The 24711-nt window shown below is 36.6% G+C and overlaps 2 protein-coding genes across 2 annotated transcripts; one reads left to right on the forward strand and one right to left on the reverse strand.

The window, feature by feature from the left end:
- Positions 1–9176: 9176 nt before the first annotated feature.
- Positions 9177–13862, forward strand: ccdc43 (coiled-coil domain containing 43). The gene is made up of 5 exons (XM_039685918.2): positions 9177–9390; positions 9750–9840; positions 10296–10431; positions 10575–10621; positions 10827–13862. Exons 1-5 carry the CDS (start codon positions 9217–9219, stop codon positions 11012–11014), a joined length of 636 nt encoding a protein of 211 aa, XP_039541852.2. The 5' UTR covers positions 9177–9216; the 3' UTR covers positions 11015–13862.
- meioc (meiosis specific with coiled-coil domain) lies at positions 13644–23870 on the reverse strand. The gene is made up of 8 exons (XM_039685919.2): positions 23598–23870; positions 23029–23142; positions 22537–22676; positions 20378–20491; positions 18143–19865; positions 17769–17903; positions 16177–16357; positions 13644–15166 (listed from the first exon to the last, which is right to left on the reverse strand). The coding sequence occupies exons 1-8, from the start codon at positions 23601–23603 to the stop codon at positions 14985–14987; spliced, it is 2595 nt and encodes an 864-aa protein (XP_039541853.2). The 5' UTR covers positions 23604–23870; the 3' UTR covers positions 13644–14984.
- Between the last annotated feature and the right edge of the window lie 841 nt (positions 23871–24711).

The raw sequence follows: 24711 nt of genomic DNA on the forward strand, positions 1-24711 counted from the left end.
CCTTTTTCTCTCTGCAACCTTCCTCCCTCTGCCACCCTGCGCTCCATCCATCCATCCATCCATTCATCCTTCGGCTGATACCGAGCCAGCTCTCCAATTTAATTCCCCATCTGTGGACTGCTTGAGATATTAGTCCAGAGATGAGATCCGTGACCCTGAATACGGGGGTAGAAGATTCAGCGGGGGCGGGGCAGGGTCTCCATCCCGAGTTGAAGTCACGTCTCTGAGCTTGGCAAAGACATTGCTGCCTCTCTACCTTCCCAGATCTCCTCCTGAAGTGGCTGGGCTAAATATTTGCCCTCTGCCTCATCGCCGTCTGGAGATGTCCTCTCTTGCTAAGTGACCGTCGTCATCACCTTCCAGCTCCTGAGCCAACACCATCTCCACCCCTTCTCTGCATCAACCATGAGAGCTGGCACAGCGACAGCCGGCCAGAACGGAGGCTAGGAAAAGTTTGAGCGCTCAGCTCAAAAGAGGTCAAAAGAGCCCAGTTCAGTGACCTGGAAAGAGATGGCTGATGCCGAGGGTCTTACTTGCAGGAAATCATCAGCTCCGGGGGGACTACATTTTCATGAATAAAAAAATAAATAAAACTTAAATAAAAATAGCCAAATACAAATACCTTCACATCCTATCAATATTAAACAAGAAAAAGCCACTAGATAGCAGTAACAACACTATAGAAAATTTGATCTGTGTTAAGAAACAGACATTTTAAGTAATATCAGTTAAAGCAGTTGCTCTCCGAAGGTCCTTCAAGATGACTTAAAATTATTAAAAATTTGACTAAGACCTAGAGACACATAAATGAAAGTTACGATGAAATGCAAGTTGCGAGAGATGTTTTCTTTTTTATTGTGATGTATGACTGAGTGTAGTATAATATCAAAATATCGGGAGTTGGCTAATTGACTTTGTTGTTGTTGTTAGACGGTGTTTAATTGGACTGAATGATTGGAGAAGTTTTGCATACGTCACCAGAGAGAAGTCTGCCGTTTTTGTCACAAGGTACAGTTATGACAGTTTGATTAAACATGATGAGGTCAAATATATATATATATATATATATATATATATATATATATATATATATATATATTACAAATTAAATATACGCACATCAGATTAATTGCTCACTAGATCTATAACACACAACAGTTAACACAAAATTTACAGAAAGCAGATACTGTAAATTTTCATCTGAAAATTGCATGGTTTGAATTTTTATAATGAATACAGTGTGTGTGTGTGTGTGTGTGTGTGCGTGTGTGTGTAAATAAATATATATATATATATATATATATATATATAATCAGGTAGAAATTATGAGTGATTTTTTATTCATTTAATTATTAGTTTTATATATATATATATATTAAAAAAAATAGACCAGTTGACATTCATTTTTGCAGACCCCAAAACACTAAACAAAAAAATTAAAACTAAACTGATCAAAAAATAAAAATAAAAAACACTATACAAATAATACTAAGTAGCCTAGTGGAGGTAATGGACTTAGAGCGTATAAGAACAATTTATTCAATATAATTTCCATGAGTTTTCGATGACTTGATAATAGTTATATTAATTAACGTATCTAATTAATTTTCCTGGTCCTCCCTCCCTTGTTTCCATCACACAATTTTCCACACAAAAGAGACCTGTCAAGCAGTCTTTGTGTTTCTGTGGTGCTGCTGTGGAGAAAGAGAAGAAACGGATCAGAGCTGACAGACCACTCTCGCTGGACCGGAAGCAGCCTGTGAAGCCACCTGAATATTCATCAGATTCATTATCCCTTTTTTTCTTTCCTCACTATCCTCTCATTCATCTCGCATTTAAATGCCTTAATTCCATTTAAAACATTTCAGAAGGGCTGGATGGGACGGGTGGATTCAAGAAGGAGCAAGCACACGTCTACAGGGAAGGACGTGTGTATTTACACGCGCCAGCACATTCGGATTAATGACACCATGCCACGATCGCAGGGAGCGAAAGTTGCAGTGAACTTTTTTGCCTCTGAGGGCCAGCTGAGATTTGCCTGGCACACACTCGAACTACTCCTCCCAGCCACTTGACCCCAGCCATCATCTCTGTACACGAGTGTGCGTGTGTGTGAGAGAGAGAGAGAAGAGAGACTTTGTGTCCGTACCTCTCACAGGCACTTCTGTCAACAACGTTTCTATAATATAAGCTAATTAGGTCTTCATTGTTTCCTCATCTCAATCTTCTTCCATCCAAACCTTTTTGCTTCTTTCATACTCTACCATGTGGCACGACAGAACTAAAGTGCTCCCATTATAATCAACAGAACTGTCTACACTGTATGTGATGTGGCAGCTTTGTTATACATAATGGGGACATTGTAGTTTTGTCGCGTCGTTTGCTTCCAGCATTGATGCATTGCAGACTGTACCAATTTACATACTTAAACTGCACTCTTTGCTGGTGATTGACATGTTGTATTTCTCAGATTCGTAAGGCCCTATTGAGAACAGCTTTTCAGGGAATATTCTTTTACAGGCACGATTGCACCCAAACAAAGAAATTAGTATCTAGCTAAATAAATTAACTTCATAAAATGAATTACTTTTTAAAACATTTCAATATCATACGCCTTGATTATGGTAAGGATAAGGATTTTCAAAATAATTTTTAAAGGAGATTGCCTATTTGAATTTGCACTCCTTCATCTCCTTCACAAAATATCTTACTAAGTTTATTGCCTTGTCATAGTAGCCTTAAGCTGAATCACTGGGGGAATTAAGAGCCTTTTTAAAAAATATGTTTCTAAACAATATGTATGAAAAGCGCTTTACAAATAATCTTGACATGGAATAGATTTAAACAGATATAGAAAGTTAATCAAAAGTTAATCGCAATATCTTAGAGGAGTACATGTCAAGTAAATCGTTTTTTAACATTACAAAAATATTAAGCAGCTGTTTTCAATAATAATAATAATAATGTTTCTTGGGCATCAAATCAGCATATTAGACTGATTTCTGAAGGATAATGTGGCACTGAACACTGAAAATTCAGCCTAGCCATCAGAAATAAATTAATAGAAAATAGTACATTTATATAGTGTTTTTAATCATATAAATGCATAAGACACTTTAAATAATAATAATAAATCTTGGGAACCCTGTAATTAAGAAAGTTAAAAGTGTGATCTCTCTTGTTTTGTGCAAGTGATTATGGTCAACATTAGCTGAAAAAGCAAAAACCAACCAGAAACAATAATACACCATACAATTTTCAATGTACTATAATTGGAGAAGAGCGCATTTTATTCTCTGAAACAAATTAGGATGCAAATTCAGGTGTACTATGCCCTTTTCCTGAATAACACAATCCATCCTCTATCCTTCCTCCATTGTTTGTTTGCTATTCTGTCCTCAGAGTGAGACTCTATTAGACAGGCTCTTCTCAGTGTCTGTGTCTCAGTTTGTCGTTTTACCGAGACCAACTGACGAGCAAAAACACAACTGAAAACAGCCAAAGAAGGGGTCGGCACAGCGATAAGACAAGATGGCCAAACAATGGGAGCCGCTTGCCTAGCAGAGGGAAGACAGCCCTGGAGAATGGAGTGAAACCGAAGATAAGACACAAGCGTCTGAAGAGGACAGCGATAGTGTAGGCCAGAGCTGTCACACTGAGAAAGACAGAGGAAGAAAAGTGATAACCTCTGCTCTGCCATCCACTCCATATGCCAGAAAATGGCTACATATATGACCTTCTGCATCTCTATTGTTCTGCTGACTGTCTTTTATAGCCAGAACTTGCACAGCTAACACACATATATGAGAGCATATGAATGCAAAAACACATAAAGAGGTATAGATCTAAAACGTTTAGTTAAAGGTGCCAAAAAATCCAGCTAAAACCAGCCTAGGCTGGTTGGCTGGTCTTAGCTGGTTTAAGCTGGAAGTAGCTGGTTTTAGTTGGTCACCCAGCTTGGCTTAGCTGGTCAAGCTGGTCTCCCAGCCTGGCCAGCTAAGACCAGCCTGACCAGCTGAAAAAGTGTTCAAAACCCCTCTAAAACCAGCCTGATAAACCAACTATAACCAGGCTGGGAGACCAGCCAAAACCAGCCAACCAGCCTTGGCTGGTTTTAGCTGGATTTTTCAGCAGGGATCTGGAACTAAGAATCAAAACATATTCCATTTTCCGTAACAGATGGGGGCAGTATACAGTACCTCCAGAAAGTGAGTTGTGCCGCGGCCGCGCACACTCTCACGTCTACAAATAACACAAGCGAGCGCTGTTTTGCTCTCTACTTCTCCGCATGTTATCAAAATCATTTGACACGATAGTGAAAGGTTGGAAGACTGCAGTTTCACGTGGAGAATTTGGATATTTTTAGAGATCAGAGACTCAATGAACAACATCTCAACACTAAATGATGAAGACCGTCTCATAAACGCCTGTCTCAAAAACAAGCTGCATTTCGACGATATGGGAAAATAAAAGCCTGGGCTATTATTTTAAGTTTACTGTATTCGTTTTGTTCATATTAGACTTTTATTGTTAGTTTGAATTAATTTGACAGACAGCATTCGCTGATGTTGATCAAGCTAGCGCCATTCAGAGCTGCCAACTCTCACGAATTCACCGTGAGACACACACAATTGACACTTAGCAAGCAGGTTAGTTAAGCTCTCAGATTCTGTCAATTTTATTACGCAATTCAAACAATAAATACAGTTTTGGCGTTTGTACATGTTACACCACAGATCCCTAGCGCACGTGAACCGATCATCTCTACTAGCTAATGGGAAAAGAACACGAACACTGTTGAAAGATACAGTATGTTACAAATTATCAAAATTTATTCCTCATGCATAATGTCGACCAATCATTTTTTGAAATTTTCCCTGAACTGAAATGTAGTAGTGGGCTGTATTTCCACACGACTGACATCAGATTCAAGTACACACAAGCCACGCGATTTACTCGTCTATTGCAGTTTGGCTGGTGGTAATGTTGCCCGCCCGCATACCGCCTCCCATGGCCGAAACTGGTATTACGACACTTGCCGGGCCGGGGCTAGTAATTTAGCATGCTAATTTAGGTTTATATCTCGGCAGCACTATAACTTGTCAGTTTTTTAATGAAATCATTGCACTTATTTCTTCTCATTCTTTTGATGCATGTAGCTCATTTTCTGGATATTTTTACCTCAATTATTCCATATGGCACCTTTAAATATTATCTTCACCCGGGCTAACATGCTGCACAAACACATGCATGTATCCGCATGTTTAAAAGAATGAAATGAAAGACTTTTAAGGATGAAAAAAAACATCAGGAATGTCATTAAAGGACTTTAAAAAATGAGGACTTTATCAGTGTGGTCAGTTAAACTAATGGTGATTAGTGTAGTAGACCTTAGTCAGGTTTATAGTCAAAGAGGAAAACAAGGCTGTGAGGGATAGACGTAGTCTTTACAATGGCATGCACTCAATAAAGGTCCAAGATCACGTAATTTTACCAACTTTTAAAACTGTTGCACAGGGTTTTTGTCTACTGCAAGTAACAATCGGATTGTTGCTAAACAACAGTAAAATTCATTGAACGCACTGTGACTCTATCCCTCACAGCCTCGTTTTATTCCCGTAAAAAATATATGGTGCAACCAATAAAAAGAAATTCCGATTTTTTGGGATATGTTATATTTTGGTTTAAAAACAACAATTTCATTTTAATATTGCATGCATTTTTCTAATTTTCTAATATTTAAATTAAGATTAAAATATTTCATGGCATAACTAAAACACGATAAAGAATAAAACAATCAAGCCAAATTTAGTTTTTCACTAAATAAATGAAAAACATGGAAAAAAAATATTTAATCATAATCAGGAAATGTTTTCTTTGTATTCTCAAATTACAACATCCACAAACATACTGTAATTTATTCTCTTTAAGAAATGTAAGATCTTTTATCACCTTAGATTTTTAAATGTGACTGTACTACATTTTAAGGACACCCTGGAAGCAGTCACGAACACACACTGATCATGAAGTGGGCCGGAGGTTTGTGTCACATACAGCTGTGGGTAGCCTCGATACTGACAGAGAGGACACAGTATTGGTCCCCGAAGGGCTTCAGTGATGGGTGGTGGGAGATAGAGATCTTTGAAAGAGAGGCGGAGAGAGCACGAGTGTTTGCCTTTGGACCTGAGCATGTAGATGCCCACCCGCACGCTCTGCCACAGCCCCTGGCTCTTGTCGCTTTGTATCAATCTGCATCCCCTTGATAAAAATAGTGCTTAAAATAGAGGCCTACAGCAACAGGGAACATCGTGACCAACGACCCTGGACCCTTATGCCTGGGAATGGCCTTTATCTAGCAGTATCTTTTTACATCTTTACATTCTCGTTAATCTAAATCAATTCTAAAAAGAAATATCCTCTTTAAAACTATCACACAGTTGGCATGAAAGTTTCAGATGTTTGAACAATATAAGCCACAAACATAAAAAATCAACAGGAAAAACACATGGGCACATTTCTTACTAAAGCAAAGGAAGTCTAAAATCAAAATGCAGAGGCTAAAGTCATTACAATGTTCCTTTATTTGTGCTACCCTTTTAGTTTGTTATTAATGGATGGACTTATTCCTTACAGTAATACTGTTAAAGCCTGATGGATTTTTTTTCTCACTGTTTTCCCCACTAGAAGTTGCGCAGAGTAAGCATGGATATACACAAGAGACTTGTAAACACCAATAGATACAATTGCCCGGATTTAACCCTGTAAAGCCTGACTTACAAAACAATATACAGGTATATATATTAATTTCTCTCTATTTTTTTTTATGGGTCAGCTTATTGAACATTTAGACAAAATGTTAAAATAATAATAATAAAAGTTTACATTTTTATTTATTCTTAATCGCATTTGACCAGTAGGCTTTTATGGCCCATATAACATCAGAGATAATGTGACGTTGCCGTTTACACTCTAAGAGGAGAAAAATAATACATTTTAATTTTTAAATGAACAAAAATATACTATTGTTGTTAAACAAATCAATAGAATTTTACAACAGTGTAACAGACTCCTTGTATAAAATGCATATAAAATCAGTTGTTATACTCTTGCCCAAAAATATGAACATTTGCAATACTATGAGAGATGTAGGCTACAAATACATATTCCTCAAAAAGATTATTTGTGCATGCAATTTATAAAAATCACAAAAAGGCATGTCTAGTGGGCCAATATGTTAGTAGGCCTATGAGACCTTTATGTTTTAACCCTTATTAACATTCCCAAGTGAAAAGCAAAGATAGCTAGCTAGCATCCAACAGTTCTTTACCTGGACCCGTACAAGCACATGTGACTTCAGTCTCCAGTAAAGTAGTACATTGGCAGCTACTGTCCTCTAGTGGTAAGTTTAGGTTTTAAAATCAACTGGATTGTTTTCATGTTGCTTCACAGGATGTTTGCAATAGGACTATTCAAATAAGATGTGTTTAAATCATGATCCCCGGTTTCACAGACTAAGCTTAAGCCTAGTCTCAGGCTAAAACGAGTGAGCTGTTTTAACTGAAAGCAAGATGCACTGACACATCTTAAAATAGGGTTGCCAACTGTTCTGTATAAGAGCGAGCGTGAGATCGGGTTGGTTGCCTAGTGTCCTCCCTTGTCCAGTTTAAGATAGCACAAGGCTGTTTGATGTGCTGTTTACATCTGGAAGACGTATTTTTAAGAGTGTTTGCTCATCTTTAAGACGTCTATAGGACGTTTCCTGCAGATGTCAAATAGACGTTTAGAAGATGTCTCTAAGATGTAATGATTTAGAATGCATGTTAAACTGACATCTTATAAACGTCTATTTGACATCTGCAGGAAACGTCCTATAGTTGTCTTCCAGATGTAAATATCAAATACCCTTGTGCTATAACCACTGAATGATACAACAGCAACACGACATTTGAGAATGATCATGATGTCATAATCCAAACACACGCATAAGCTATAACAAATTGAGAATGAATCATAATTTTGGGACAAATCAGTTTGTGAACAGAATCATACCGTCTTTCTCTGCAAGTCAGCAAATCAGGAAAAGCTTTCTCTGCAAATGAGTTTTGGCGAATGCAAACAATGAGATTTTTGTTCACTAGTCCAACATCCAGCCACGCAAAGAAAACTTGCAATAGAGGGAAATAGGCTAATGCTGATGTGATTTTGCTGCTCAAGAAACATTTCTGATTATTAATGTTGAAAACAGTTATTTTTTTGATGAATAGAAAGTTCCAGAGAGATTAATCTGAAATAGAAAGCTTTTCTTACATTAAAAATGTCTTTACTGTCACTTTGCATCCGTGCTGAATAAAAGTAGGGCATTCAATCTTTTATTTCTTTCCAAAGAAAAATCTTATTGACCTCAAACTTTTAAATGTAGTATCTAATGTAAAAAGCTTTCTATTTCAGATAATTGCCATTATTTTGAATAATTATTATGTGTAATGACATGTTTTTCTGTGATTCTTTTTAGAATTAAATTACACATAAATAGGTTACACAAAACAAATGTTTATGTCTAAAAACCTTTTATACACACACTCAACTGCAGACACTGAAATGTATGTGATACACATATAATGTTTTGAGTGTCCTTCATTTTCATATGAAGTTGGCAACCCATTCTTAAAATATGCCAATTGTTTCGATGCACACCACAATACTGCTTTTTATAAGGAACGTTTATAAAAGCTACTTAAATTCCCCAATTGAACTAATGTCAAATCATGTCTAAGAAACTGGGCTGATGCTTTTAAAGTTAAGCATTTAAATTGAGATCTTTAGTAAGATACTGTAGTCAATGGGGATTGAGATCTGTTTGATTAAAACATTCTTCCAAATATCTTCCTTTGTGTTCAGCAGAAAAAATAAACACATAGAGGTTTGGAACAACTTGAGGGTGAGTAAATGATGATAGAATTTTCATTTTTGGGTGAACTATCCCTTTAGCACGTAGCCTATTGCTACAATTCACGGCCCTCACTTATATGAATACCAACCAAAACTTAATCTATGTCAAAAAGCAAATATTACAAGTTAATAATGAAAGAGTTCACTAATTCTTTCGCATTTAAAAGTATGTGTATCGATGCTTAATTTTGAAAGCTATGTGCCGCATTTGTGTCTGGCATTCTGTGCGGGCATCCCTCCTCACTACCAGGACCCCAGCCAGGCAAGATGGCGGCGCCCGAACAAATCGCCGGGGAGTTTGAAAACTGGTTGAACGAGCGGTTGGACTCCCTTGAAGTAGACCGAGAAGTTTACGGAGCATATATTCTCGGAGTGCTTCAGGAAGAAGAAAATGATGACGAGCAGAAGGACGCTCTTCAGGGCATTCTCTCCGCTTTTCTGGTCAGTGCACGCGCATGACACTTGCACGCTCAACTCAGCTGTCAAGATCTTTCACACGAGTGCCTCTGCTGTTGTGAATATTGTCAACTTTAAGTATTGTTGCGACAAACTCATCATAAACCCGAAATACGCTCCTATAATGTAAAATGAAAATTGTATTGGCTTATTTGAACAATTAAAGCGTGAAAATTGATCAAACGCGTGTTGCTATTTATATCGGAAACATTTATATTGCGCGTTTGTCCTTTATATCAGAAACTATATTTGAATGTGGGTTTACAGATGGTCTGTGTAACTATTAAAATAGTCTTTTGCCTGAACATTTACATTGGTAAACCGAGGTCGCTTTATTCTCACAGGAAGAAGACACACTTGAGGAGGTTTGCCAGCAGATCCTTAAACAGTGGGCTGAGTGTAGAAGCAGATCTGCAGCGAAGAATCAGGCAGAGGGTAAGAGCTGACATTAGAAATCGCATTGGCCCCAAATAACTTAGCAGCTTATAGGTGTATTTATTAATACTTTTATTCAGCAAGGAAACATTAAATTTAGCAGACGTGATAGTTAAGACATTTCTAATATTAAACATTTGTATATTTTACATGCATGCTGTTCTTTTTAACTCTATTCATCAAATAATCCTGAAAAAAATGCATCGCTGCATAGCTGTGTTAGATTTGAAGTATCAAATCACATTAGAATGATTCTGAACAAGATTTCTGAGCTGTGGTGTAAGCAATTTTCTCTTCTTTTTTGCAATTTTTTTGTTGCTGAGCACACATATTGAGCTTTTTGCCAGTTGAATCTTTGTACAATATTTTTTATTGTCATTCTTTTCATAATACCATCTATATTATTTTACAATACAAAATAATAGTGACGCAAACCGTGTTTTTTCTCATTTCAGATGAGGTTCAGGCCATTGCTAGTCTGATAGAAAAGCAGGCACAGATTGTAGTCAAACAGAAGGTTTCGTCAGAGGCATCCAAGAAGGGGAAAGAGGCTCTACTGGCTCAGTATGCTAATGTAACAGATGAGGAAGAATATCCTTTCAGTAGATATGTTGTATTCTGTACTTGTTTCTATGATTTCCATGACACCCACTTGAGAACAAATGATCACTTAATCTCTCTCAAGCTCACGGTTCAGCTGATCCAGTGTGAAGCAGTTTCCTTAACATTTGTACTGAAGATGAGGAGGAACAAGTTGTGATGGGAATACCTATTGACAAATGTATCCTTTGGAATAAAAACAATCAATCTAGGAGAAGATCTCTCCTCTGGTCATGTTCAAAGTGTATAGTATATCTTGATAACGCTATGATAAGTACTTGTTTAGTGTCCAGTGCTGTTGAAGGAACAGCTGCAGTATGTCCGTTATTTAGACTAAATATCTAAGTATCATGAACTGTTAAGTAGCCCTTCACTGCCAGCTCCAGCCCTCTTCAAAAACACTAACGTCGAGGATGTTTTAAACCGCCGCAAACAGCAGCGTGACGAGGCCAGAGAGGACGCACAGAAGAAGAAAGAACAGGACAAGATGCAACGCGAGAAAGACAAGCTGCTCAAGCAGGAGCGCAAGGACCGAGAGAAGAAACGCACTCAGAAGGGAGAGCGCAAGAGATAGAGAAGAAAACTTTGCAGACTATAATGCCAAGGTCATTTACCTAGAAGAGAAAAAACAATGAGACCTCAGCAGACACTGTCCCAACTAACAATGTATGCACCCATATCCGATTTTGTGTCTGATATTGTTTATTGAATGATAATGTTAGCTGTTTTCTTAGTTTGTATAAAACTAATCGCAAACCAGCAAACTGAGTGAGAATTGTATCGTTACCCATCCATTTATTACAGGTGCTCGCTGCTGTGCTACTTAAGGAGAAATTGCACAAAACTGTCAGAAACATGTTCAGGTCACATTTTAACCTGAAAATCTTGTTTCCTATTTCCTCTTTCTAACGGGTTAATTCACCCAAAAATTAAAATTCTGTCATCAATTACTCAACCTCATGTTGTTCCAACCCCGTAAGACTTTCGTTCATATTTGGAACACAAATTAAGATCTGAGGCATTTCTGTCCCTCAGTTGACAACTACAAAAATGACACTTTAATACTTCAAAAATTTCAAAAAGACATACATCATAATTAATCCATATGAATTTGAATCTGAAATGATGCAGTTGTTTATATGATGAACAGCTTGAATTTAGGATTTTATTTACATATAAACATTGACCAGGGAACATTAACAGAAGATCAGCTGAGATTAGAACTTCTAAACAATCATGTGACACTGAAGACAGGAGTCGATATATAGATTGATTCGTTTTACAATCTCTTTATGGACTTTTTGAAGCGTCGAAGTGGTAGTTGTTTCAGTGGAACACTTCAGTCAATGGAGGGACAGAAATGTCTCAGATTTCATCAAAAAGATCTTCATTTGTGTTGCGAAGATGAAAGAAATTCTTACAGGTTTGGAATGACATGAGCGTGAGTAATTGATGACATAATTTTCATTTCGGGTGAACAATCCCTTTAAGGTAATCATGTGCAGAACGTAATGGGCTATATGCACGCATAAGTTCCGCATTTGACCTAAGGATGCTCGTCTGTTTCCGGTTGGGGAGATTAAAGCGGAGGAAAACCGAGGAAAACGGGATTATGGCAGAGTCTTCAAAATTTACTGTCCTCCCGTCTTTGAAACGAAACGTACATACGTTTAGATGTAATTATATATATATATTTGTTTATTTAATATAATTTTAAAAAGAAGCATAAACACAACGAGGGGTGTCTGTTTTGTCTGTTTTTGTGACTAACGTTTCTTTAGTATAACCATGGAGTATAAAATTCAATATAAATTCTCAGTATTGCATTGGACTCTATGATCGGCAGAAGTTATTGAGCATCCTTACACCTTCACCGGAAATACTGCCGTGCATAGAGCCCATTTATTCTCCTATTTTACTTTAAATTTTTTTTTTTTTTTTTTTTTTTTGAAGGGTGAAAAGTGACCTGGACTTGTTTCCGTGAGAGCCACTCTTTAACCTTTACCAGCAGATAACCAAAATGCTTGTGTCTAAAAACAGTATAATTCCTCTTCCTATTGCTTCGGGGGACTGTGAACCTGTTTTATGTTTTCCATATGATGCTTCTTAGTAGCACTCCAGTGATTTTTAACACAAAGTTACTCAAGACACAAAAATATATCTGTTTATTCAGCTCACAAGCTTTTTCAGAACAACCTGAAACCAACTGAAGCCTTCTTGTCATGTCGCAATATATTAAGAGGGTTCAGAGACGACCCAAAGACGGAGAAACGTAACTGCCAATGAATAGGAGAGGGGGACTTTTGGTGTGTTAGATGTTTCTGTCTCAGTCGTGGTTTATTTTTATTGTAGGGCAGTGAACCTAAGAGTTGATCCTAATGAAAGAAGGGTATGTTCATGCATTTATATCAGTTGACAACTGTTAATTTGAAGCTGCTACACATTTTGCCAACAGCTTGCAGACTGCCCTCTCGGATACTTCAATGGCCTGCACTGTAAGCAAACTGATATCTTTAAACCTTTATTGTCTGTTAGCTTGGGAAATCATGTGATTTGAGAATTCTTTTATCAGATCAACAATAGTAAAAATTTTGTACGCCAAAATATTCCAAAATTTGTACAATAAATTGAGCTGTGTAAATGAACGAGTTCACTCTTGACTAATGTGAACAGTTAATTTGAGTCACAGAGAATGAATGTCTACCTTTTTATATATATGTAGGTTTTACAAATGGGACTTTTTAAATGGGATGTTGCAAGGCCAATGGTTGATGCTTTTTTTATCCACAGATTTGATTTGTTCAAAAGGAACATTAGAAGCTTTAGTTTGTATTCTCTGGTGCCACTGCTGAAAGCTGTTATTTATGCAATAAGTGCTCTAACTCTTGAATACTGATGACTGCTAAAACTTTTACATGAAACTTTTACTAAAACATGTTTGTCTTTACATCAATACAATTTAATTGTCAATGTCAAATCTGTTTCTTGACCATATTCAGGGGTCAAAACGTTAATGACGTCCAAATGATTTTATGATGGAAACCACCTAGTGAGGTTTCAGTAATTTTTATTCTGTTCAGTCAAAATTGCTTGATTTAAGGAAACAAAAATATTTGCCTAGGATTTTCAGTACTGAATGAGAGAAAGGGACTTGTTTACAAATGGCTTTCATTATTTAGCCAACCAGCTTTTTGGCGAGTTGATGGCCATTATCGACACTGTTTTAAAACGTATTATATGTGACCAGAAGTGAACAGAAATTCAGAAAAATATACAAGCTTTACTGGATTATTTTACTAGTGGTTTCATTTAATAACGACAGGGATCTGCTTTTTTTAATGAGGTCAACATTAATTGATTAACATTGTAAATTGGATCAATGTTTAATTAAATAAACAGTAGTTTTACGCACCAGTCTTTGAGTTCTGGGACTTCACTGCTGTGTTTTTTAATTGTTAAACTTGAACAAAAGCAAAGGCAATGAAACTAAACAGTACAAGCACACGTCATATGAACAATGTCAGTCTAAAATGTTGTGCCAGTAACAGGTTGTTCACATCATTTATTTCAGTCAATGAATGATGTTACTCTCAGCAACTCAATATATCCTCAAATGAGTTACATTGCAGACAGATTGACCACATACACATACTGAAAAATAGCGACTGATATCTTGAGTTCAATTCAGAATTTAGATAAATTGCAAATAAATAAAATCACGTTCAGATTATTCTAAAACAAAAGACAGATTTAGAAGAGAATTGTGATTATCATTGCTTATTCAGTGAGACCACTAAAAAACAAGTGCTGACATCAAGAAGATCATAAATAAATAAGTAAATAATAACAGGAAAACTAGAACACGTCCTGCTGTTCATAAATACTGTTGTTGTTTTTTTTTTTGTGAAAGTGTGTATCAGCGGACCTAAAATTGGCTGAGTATTTTGTATAGGTTGTAGGAGACACTAATTAAACTGACAAAAAACAGTTAACACTTTTTTTGTTTCCTATGTAACTATTTATACATTTCTGTCAACTAGGCAAAAATATCTCATTATCCTCCAAAGCAACAGACCTTACTCTTGCTGCGCATTCTGTACCATTATCACCATTAGCCAGTTAAAAGGTCCTTCGGATTTCATGTCTCTTTCTTTGACAGTTGTTGAATCAAATTTTCATACTCTCTCAAAACGCCTTGTTTTTACTGGCAGCTCCTCTGGGGTCCTCAGACAAAAGCTCAATATTGATCTTACTGCCATAATTCCATGTATTTTGGAGAATTTGATTATAATCTGATTGGTGGTTTTCAAAGAAGACTGATAAATATTAATGAACTAAGAATTCCATCTGCTGCCCACAACTGAGCCTAATGTATCACTATAGTGGAATAACTTAAATAACTTATTCATTCCTCTAAAAATGCAATCCTATCACCTCTTATGCCTTTTTGTACAGATCGATGTTACTTTGTGTCGGAAACGCACACACACACACACAAAGACTGTATACCTGCCAGAGAGTGATCACGGGGTTGTCAGTACTCTCTACAAGCTGCTCTGCACAGGACTGTCTGGGCCAAAAGGGGAGCAGGCACCTTTCATGTGTTCCTCCTCTAGGTAACTGCTTCTTTTGGGCAAAGTCATTTGTAATGCACACCAGAGAGAAGTTCGGGCCTTTCTGGTGCTGCTGCACATGTCCTTCACTGCAGAAGCCAGCAGAAGTATCTCTGTGAGATTTGAAACACAAAATAGTGTGATAAGGAGGTTAAGGAAGAGTGTGTGTTGAATCTACTCTGGGTCAAAACATTATCAGCAAATACTGCAAATGAACTGAACATAATACTTTATAATATAATTGTGCGTTCACATCACCACCAGCGACAGTGTCAAAATTAGCTCTGGCTGCCCTGCCAACAACGCCATAGAAAGATTCGTGGACGCTCTGACGTAGATCAAATGCTTGGTCTTTATTTTAAACTTTATTTAAAGGGACCGCAAAGCAAACAAGTGAATTGATCGTTATTGGTGCAGACTGACCACAAGTAGGGTATAAGTTAACCTTATGGAATCCTTTAAATATTCTGTACAGAATTGATGATGGAAAGAACTTAACAATTATAGTGACATGTTTGCTAACAAAATAAACCAACTAAAAGCCACTAATTGTGGTGTGGCTTTTGTTTTCATGGTTTAGTGCTAGTCTAATTCGAATTCCCACTGAAAAACAAGTGTTCTAGCATGAAATGTTGCGCACCTTCTTAATAAATTCATATGATCAACCTCTCCTCCATTTTGCTTGGAAACGTATGTGGTCAGAACCAAAGTTTACAGGACTGTATTCTCTGGAATCATCTTAAGCAGAGACTTCTACATTCAGATTGGATGCCGCCGAAACGCATCATAGCTCATTACCATAAAGTTGACCTGACTCTTCTCTACGCCCACACTGCCCAATATACACCGTGCTGCTTCTCGCCGGAGCTCGCCGCTGGTTCACTTTGAAAATGAATGACTTTGATCTCGTTGGCAGCAGTGAGAACGCACAGTAATAGGTTAGGATTATTTTATTTCCATTACCTTTTATTATTTTATGTCTTTTACCTTGTAATTCACATTATATAGGCACAAGATAGGAAATATCTAGGAAATACCATTTGCAGGCCCTGGATTGTGGCTTTACACTAGTTTACAGAAGATGTGTACTTCCTGCTTTTTGTTATAGTGCATTATCACTAACCCCTGTCCTCTCTAAACAAGGCCACCGGCTGCCTCTGTCTGCTGTTAGCATTGATGAATTCGTCCTTGCGGCGTGCCTGAGTGATGTAGATGACCTCGAGATGCCTGTCCAATGCTGAGCTGATATTAGCATGAAATGGAAAACTCCGCAACTGTTCCATCTTGCCTAGCAAACCTGCCACCTACAAACACAAGGCAATTTTGCATTAAAATATGGGAGAGACATCTCATCTGTAACAATAGTCTAAATCAATGTCCATTTAACTCTAGAATATAAGATCACAAAATAACAAAATTGGCAAAAGCAGAATTAAAAAAGAAAACATTTTCATCCCATGTCCCCCAAATATGATGATCCCCTTGTAAAGGACATTTTTGTTGTCTTCAAATATATATATATATATATATATATATATATATATATATATATTAGGGATGCATGATATTGGAAAAAAATTTCCATATTTAGTTTTTCTGCGATATTTTACGAAATGAAAACAATTTCACCTGATGATTTGAATGGCTCTTTTTGTAAAGAATTAATCGTTCTAGGATGATTGGGGTAATTTTGTAGTGTCGTGCATCTGCATAGAAAATTATAAACGAATTACAAGCAGATTAAAGGGTTAGTTCACTCAAAAATGAAAATTCTGTCAGTATTTACTCACCCTCATGTTGTTCCAAACCTCAATGTGTTTATTTGTTCTGCTGAACACAAAGGAAGATATTTGGAAGAATGTTTTAATCAAACAGATCTCAATCCCCATTGACTACCATAGTACATACTTCACAATATCTTCCTTTGTGTTCAGCAGAACAAATAAACACATAGAGGTTTGGAACAACATAATTTTTGGGTGAACTAACCCTTTAATACAATAGAACAAAGACAGATGAAATAAGCAGTGCTTTGTGTTTTTCAGGTAAATTACTGTGTTGAGGTACAGACATTGAATAATCAAATGTAAAAAAAACTGCATAGTCTTCACTGTATAAATTAAACATGATTCATATAATTAATTCAGAAATATCTTTAAGCCACAACAGTGGTTTTCTTTTTTGTTGTTTAATTGTTGTATATGGGCTGCTGTCACTTTAAGACGAATGACGTTTAAACTAACAGGACTTAAAACACATGCAAATGATAAACTCACTCTATGATGGTTAAACTTTGCAATTAATATGTGAACCACATGCTCTCCGAACTGGGGGACAGGACCTGGGAGAAGCAACAGCTTGTACGGACCAACTACGAACCCTATACATTGTGATTCATGCAGCCTTAATATATATATATATATATATATATATATATATATATTTATTTTTCCTACCCACCATGTTAGATATACTGTTGCAAAACCTGAAGACAACATAAAACTATGGATGCCAACAGAATGAAATCATTGTGATTATTCTTTCATGATTTCATGATTTTTTAACAGTAATAATATTTTACATAAAATGTTTTTTATGTTTTATTATTTTATTTACATTTTTACACTTTTTCAGCAGACATGCTAAGCACCCTCTCATGGGCCACTGTTTGAAAACCCTCAGAGTTTTATGAAAAATATTGGACAGAAAGCTGACCCTGGCCTGTTCACGCAGCTGGTCTACAATGAGCCTGTCCACTCTGGATGGGTTTGGAGGCATTTTGGGTAAAACGCTATTGGTCATCATGGACACAAATTTTCCAGGGTAAGTCTTTGTAAGAACAGCTTCTGCCTGTCAGAAAGAATACCATATTACATTAGTTTCTTACCACATAATGCTTGTGAAATAAATATAGTTCAGTATGCAAACTACATGGTAATAGAATAGCATGATTCACCAAGACAGAAGAAGTGATAAAGTAATCCATACATTATTTTCATTAAAAAAATGCTCTGGTTTGGCTATAATACTTGAAAATTCATGAACGAAATACATGAATACCCTCATGTCTCAAAGAACATCACACTTACATTCTTTCTCTCTCTTTCCAGCATCCTCCACTGCTCGTAACATTCCTCCAGGTAAAAGTGTAGCTGACTGTTGGGGCTTCCGAGTGCCTTGCCAAGCTTAGGCAAAGTCATGGCAGATAGAAAGCCAGAGAACGACCCATATCCTGATGCTTGGCTCACCCCAATATATTCTTGTAGATAGGGACTGAAGGGTGAAATATCTTCAGCAGGCAGACGTTCATTCCTGTCGATGACGGACGTGGAGCAGTAGGGCAGTGGGAGTTGTGACTGAATTGGTTGGCATGCACTTTTTCTGGGATCACCCATCTGATATAGGATAGGGAAATGCTGTGGTGGTGTTGTTTTGGCTGAGTTTGAACTAGCTCCATTGTATCTCATTTGTCCTCCGTACATACTGCCCAGACCCTGGTATGGACTCTGCAGGACTCCTGTTTTTTTGTCTGCTTCTTTCAGAAAACCAGGAACTGTGGGTTTCATGCTTAATCTCTGACTAAAATGCCCATCGACCATGCGGCCCGCCGACGACCTGTTGTTCTGTTGTTCAAAATCTGGAACGTCCACATTTCCTGCTTTCTTCCTTAAATTTTCGAAACTGACCTGGCCTATTGCACCATGTCGATTTATTGCATTCCCTTGACTCAAATCAGCCGGGACTCTCGCTGCAACCCGGAACAACTGTTGAGAATGATCTAATGGAAAAGCTCCAGACGTGGACGTGAGCTTTGCAAACCCCTGCGATCCATTGTTGCTGTTGGTCTTTGCTGAAATGTTAGCTTGGATTTGATAATGGTTTGACTGGACAGGCTGGAACTGCTTTACACCAGCTTGAGCTGCGCTGCTTCCCATCAGAATGGCTTCTTTGTTTGGGTGTAAAGTTGGAGGAACGACGGTAGGTGAAAAAGGTTTAGGTTGCACAAACCCTGAAAATTCATTTGTAGTATAATGATTTTGTAAAAGAGTCTTTAGATCCTCCGCTTTAGATCCTTTTTGCTCCAAATGGTTGCGGGTCACCTCTCTCTTAAAATTTGATGTTTGAGTAATAACCTCTGAGATCTTTTGAAAAGGATGACTCTTCTGATTTGCCATGATTTCTTCTGGATTCCTCTGTGTTAAAAGCCCGTTCGATTCTCTGCAGTAGTTCATATCCTGCTCTGCCAAGAGAAAGGCCAGTTTACTGACATCCTGCACAGAGAAAGATTGGGAGTTTCTCATTTTATCTTTGCTCACAGATGAAAATTCATGAGATGAACTGAAATAGGAGTCATCCATTTTTTGTGGAGGCCAGCAGAAGTCGTTGACAGTGCTTATATAATCAGACAGGCAGTTAGTGGTGCTGCGGTATCCTTCATCCTTCTCTGGTGTAATATACTCAGGTTTATTCGCCCTGGTCTGGTACAGGTTAGAGGTTAACGCTGGCGGTGTGTTCAGGCCTGGGGGGCGAGGGAGATCTAGGGGAGAATATGCATCATCCTCTCCATTACAGGAGGTGATATTACATGGAGGTGAACAAGCATCAAAACCATTGTAATTCTGAAATTCAGCCCACTGATGAGATTCTCTGCCTGCTGTCTGAGGACAGACATTGGTCATGGGTTTAGGACAAGTCTGGTTTAATGGGAATCCAGAAATGGGTGGCATCTGCACATCATTATTGAAGTACTGCATGCTATCCTCTCTTGTTAAGTTTGGAGACCAGACCCCTTTCAGACTAGATGGCAGCCTGCTAAAAAAAATTAAACAACAGAAAATATATATAAAGATTTTTAAAGATTTTGTTATGCATGAAGTCCATGCAACAAGCTTAAAGAAAGCTGGTGGATGTTTCGTTTAGATTATAAAATTACTAAAACTGACATATCACATTCAATCAAACAGATCAAACAGATGGTGTAAATCAAACAGATCTCAATCCCCATTGACTACCATAGTATGTATTTTTTCCTACCATGGTAGTCAATGGGGAATGAGATCTGTTTGATTAAAATATTCTTCCAAATATCTTCCTTTGTGTTCAGCAGAACAAATAAACACTTGGAACAACATGAGGGTGAGTAAATACTGACAGAATTTTCATTTTTGGGTGAACTAACCCTTTAATTGCATTGGCAGCCTAAGAAAATTATCTTAAACATTGTTTACTAAAGTCATTTGAATCAGAAATGAGCAATTTTACATTTATTATTCATAATTAGCATTACAGTTTAATTTCTGATACACAAATCAAGAGGGACTTACTTCTCTGAGAAGTACGAGGAGTATGGGTCCAAAGAATCTGGTTCTTCCAAGATGTCTGACACTAATCCATAAAGATCAGCCTCACTCCCACAATTACTAGCATCTACCAGATTTCTATGCAAGACAAACATTAATATTAGATACAGTTATATGTAGCAATGTCCCATGATGACACTGGGGAAATTTGATTAACTTGCAAATTGCATCCAAGACATAAATGACTGGATGTCAAAAAAAAATCTTACAACTCAACCTAGATAAAATAGAAGTTTTGATCATTGGAAAAAAAGATCAGAAAGAGAAATTAACCCCTAAACTAAATATACTGGGATTAATCCCAAGCCAAATTCAGAAAAATGTAGTTGTCTTTGACTTTGACTTTAATTTTAAAGCTCATGTTTGTAATTTTACCAAATGTTAAAGCCTATTAGGGGTGGGAATCTCTAGGCATCTCACGATTTGATTTGAATAAGATTCAAAGGGCTGCGATTCGATGCTAAAACGATTATCTGAATCGACTGTGTGTGTGTGTCTGTGTGTGACTATAAATACTTTACTTTAAAAGTACAAAGTAATGACCCATAAAGAATTAACGTAAAATATATTTTATTAACATTGCAAAGAACCAACAGGAAAATAAATGTGTGCCTGAACAAGCAGCACACTTGTAGTAAATTAATAATATAACAACGACCGGTACAGTCGAGTGTTTTTCCTCCTCTGTGTGGAAACGTGTCATATGGCTTCTCATATTTGTTGTGTTTCTGAAATATTTTAGTTTTATTCTACAAAGCTTACAAATAGTGTGGCTCATGTCCAGCTCATTTCCCCCTTCAACTTCATAGACGCTAAACTATTTCCACACGTCAGCTTTTAACGAGAAGGTTGTTAGGAATTCGCTCTCAGTTATGTGCACACCACAGACGGACCGTCTGCACTTCCGCACTTCAGAGTTCCATCTTTCGGGTTCCGTCAATATTACGTTATTATAAATAAATAAATAAAGTTTTTTTTTTGTTTGTTTTTTTAAATTTGTGAATTGATTCAGAATCGTCCACATCTGCATCACGATGCATCTAAGAATCGATTTTTTTCCCCCACCCCTAAAGCCTGTATTTAAGTCATTACACTAACTGTTAGTTTTCGTATTGATTTTAAAAACCTTTTATTAGGTCATAAGGCATTGCATGAATTTGCTCCAGATTATCTCTTAAAAATGCTTACAGTATATGAACCTAGAAGGACTCTCAGATCATCTGATTCTTTTCTTTTAAAGGGATATTTTTTTCATATTAAACTATGTTATTCCCTTAACTAAGACGAGTTGTGCGTGCACTCAATCGCTCTGGCGCGCGAGACACTTTGATCGCACTTAACTAGCCCAGTTCATTCAATATGGGCCGAGCAGAGAAGTGACAAAACACCTCCACATTTCCCCTATTTAAATACAGTTACACGAGTAGTGTAACTCGACCTAGGATGGTGACACAAAATAAAACGTTGCGCTTTTCTAAGTCTGTAAAGTGGATAACTATATTGTATGGCAAAATACCACAGCAAGTGGACAAGTTGAGTGCTATCAAAGTGTCTTGCGCGCCAGAGCGATTGAGTGCACCCACTGAGACGACAGAGGTATGCATCAACTTGTCTTTGTTAAGGGAATAACATAGTTTAATATGAAAAAAATGGTGGAGTATCCCTTTAACTATACCACAGAGTAGAACTAGATTTGGTGATGCTGCTTTTAGCCGTTCTGCTCCTCGCCTCTGGATTAACCTTCAGGAGGACATAAGATGTGCTGAAAATATTAATAGTTTTAAATCTAAATTAAAAACGTGTTTTTTTAAGCTGGCCTTCCTATAATGTCTTTTAATATATGTGTATTTTTCTTAATTTTTAGTTACTTATTTTATATTTTAATCCTCATAAACTTCATTCTTATTCTTGTATTTTAAAGGGTCTATTTTTTATTTAAAAGTCTAACTATTGTTTCTTTCTTGCCAGTAAAGCACTTGGAAATGCATTGATTTGTTTGGAAAAGTGTTAAATAAAATTGGTTTGCTTGCTTGCCTCCTTATAACTGTTAATATAGTTAATAACTTGCAGTTTTTTCCAAATATAGTATTATATTAAAACAAAAATAAAATAATAAAAATTACCTGTTATTAGGCATGACTTGAGGCCAATCCGCTGATTTACAGTCTTCCTGAGTTGGCCAAACTGTATAAGGTAGTGGTGCACAGTCTTGCAACGTGCAGTCCGAGAACGAGTTGAAGAACCTGTTGTCACTGAAATTATTCTGCAATTGAAGAACAAAGCATTTGTTGATAAGCCTATAAAATGCTTATAAAAAGGATATAAAAACACATTTAAAGTATTTTCAAAAACGAAAAATACCCATCCAGACATTCAAAATCATATGATCTTTTAAATCTGAGACTGATATCTGACATCTTAATCGAAATAACAGCTAAAAGTAGTTCAAATTACTATACATTGAGACATACAAGCAAATTGCATACCATCCCTTGATGAATAGGTGAAAGGTAAAATGGCAAATCAATATTGTAAAATCATAATTGTATTAATTATTTAAAAAATATTTTTGTGCTGTATTAACAGTTTGAACGACAGTATGAAGGTCTTCTCACTTGAGGCTTGTGGGTGGAAAAGTAGGAGTCTGGAACTGAGCTATGAAATCGATCAAAGACCGTTCTTGCTCCATTTGTATCCACGTTGATTTTGTTTTTCACTGCATTATTAACCTTAAACACAAGAGAAAATGATATGTACATGTCTGAATGATGTGCTATGTAAAGGGAATAAAGTTATTTTATTATAATGCAAACGAATAAAAATGATAGGCCTACTTTATGAAAATGGACAATAATGAGATGAAAAATAACGTTTAAACAAACACCCCAACATACATTTTCATGTTATATATAATTATCAACACGTGCCAATAGTCAAAATGAGGCCTTGTGCGGATTTTATTTCGCCCGGTGATACGACATGGCTGTTGTGCTTATTGTTAAACATGAGTCGATATCATTGCCTATAACTTTTCTTACTATGCTAATACATGTTTTAATTGGGTAGTCTATGTGTACACTTCGTAATATCTGTATTCGGTCGGTAACCAAGTTAACTTAACAACCAGACAGAAAAAGTTAACTAGCCAAAAGTTTTTCCTCAGAACAACAAGCTCTTAACTTACCTCCATTGGCAATGAACTCTGCTGGCAGGGGGCCTCTCTCTATAAATTACGAATGATATAAATTATAAATATGTATTGTTCACGATTTTTCAAATTAATCAGATGATTTAATGTGAGAATAAATTAAAGACGTCAACCTCACGACGGGCCAAATTATTTCACGTAAATTTTGTGCAGAGAAGATCGCGCAACCTCGACCGTGTCTCTTCACCGATGTGCCCGCGAACTAAGCCTTTGCGGTCTCGAGCCGACAGTTCTATTGGCTAAACCGGCTTCAATTAGCCAATCGGAATCAATCTAATGGTCGCGTGCAGAGTTGAAGTCAAGCAACGCACCAGAACCTATGACTCGAACACAGAAGAAATTACATAGCGTAGGGATTCTCAGGATTTTTTTTCATCAAATGAATTAACATCCCAATAATTGATCATTTTTTTCTCTCGCTTTATTTTTTTTCCTAATTTTTCTTTCTTAATTAGAATTTTCTTAATATAAACATAAATAATATATTACAAAGAAATGCTACATCCCTTTGTTTGTATATCCCTATCTTCAATGTCACTATTATTATCACTATTATCAATATTACTAACATTTTGATTTAAAAATTATTTTAAAATTTTGAAATATAAGAAATACATTTAATTAAAAATAATAAACGTAAAAAAAGGAATAAATAAAGCGATAACATACGGATGAATGTCACTGACAACACAAAACCACAAGATGTCGCCACTACCCGTTAGATAGATAGATAGATAGATAGATAGATAGATAGATAGATAGATAGATAGATAGATAGATAGATAGATAGATAGATAGATAGATAGATAGATAGATAGATAGATAGATAGATAGATAGATAGATAGATAGATAGATAGATAGATAGATAGATAGATAGATAGATAGATAGATAGATAGATAGATAGATAGATAGATAGATAGATAGATAGATAGATAGATAGATAGATAGATAGATAGATAGATAGATATTTCTCTTTACCAACTTCCTACCCCAATAGGACAATTGGTTTAATTATAAAAAAATACTCTTCGTTTTCAGATAACTGTGGCATATGGTGTTGATATGGGTCTTCAGCTTTTCAATTGGTC

This window comes from Pimephales promelas, chromosome 3 (genome assembly GCF_988280905.1).
Source record: "Pimephales promelas chromosome 3, fPimPro1.hap1.1, whole genome shotgun sequence".
Classification (NCBI taxonomy): domain Eukaryota; kingdom Metazoa; phylum Chordata; class Actinopteri; order Cypriniformes; family Leuciscidae; genus Pimephales; species Pimephales promelas.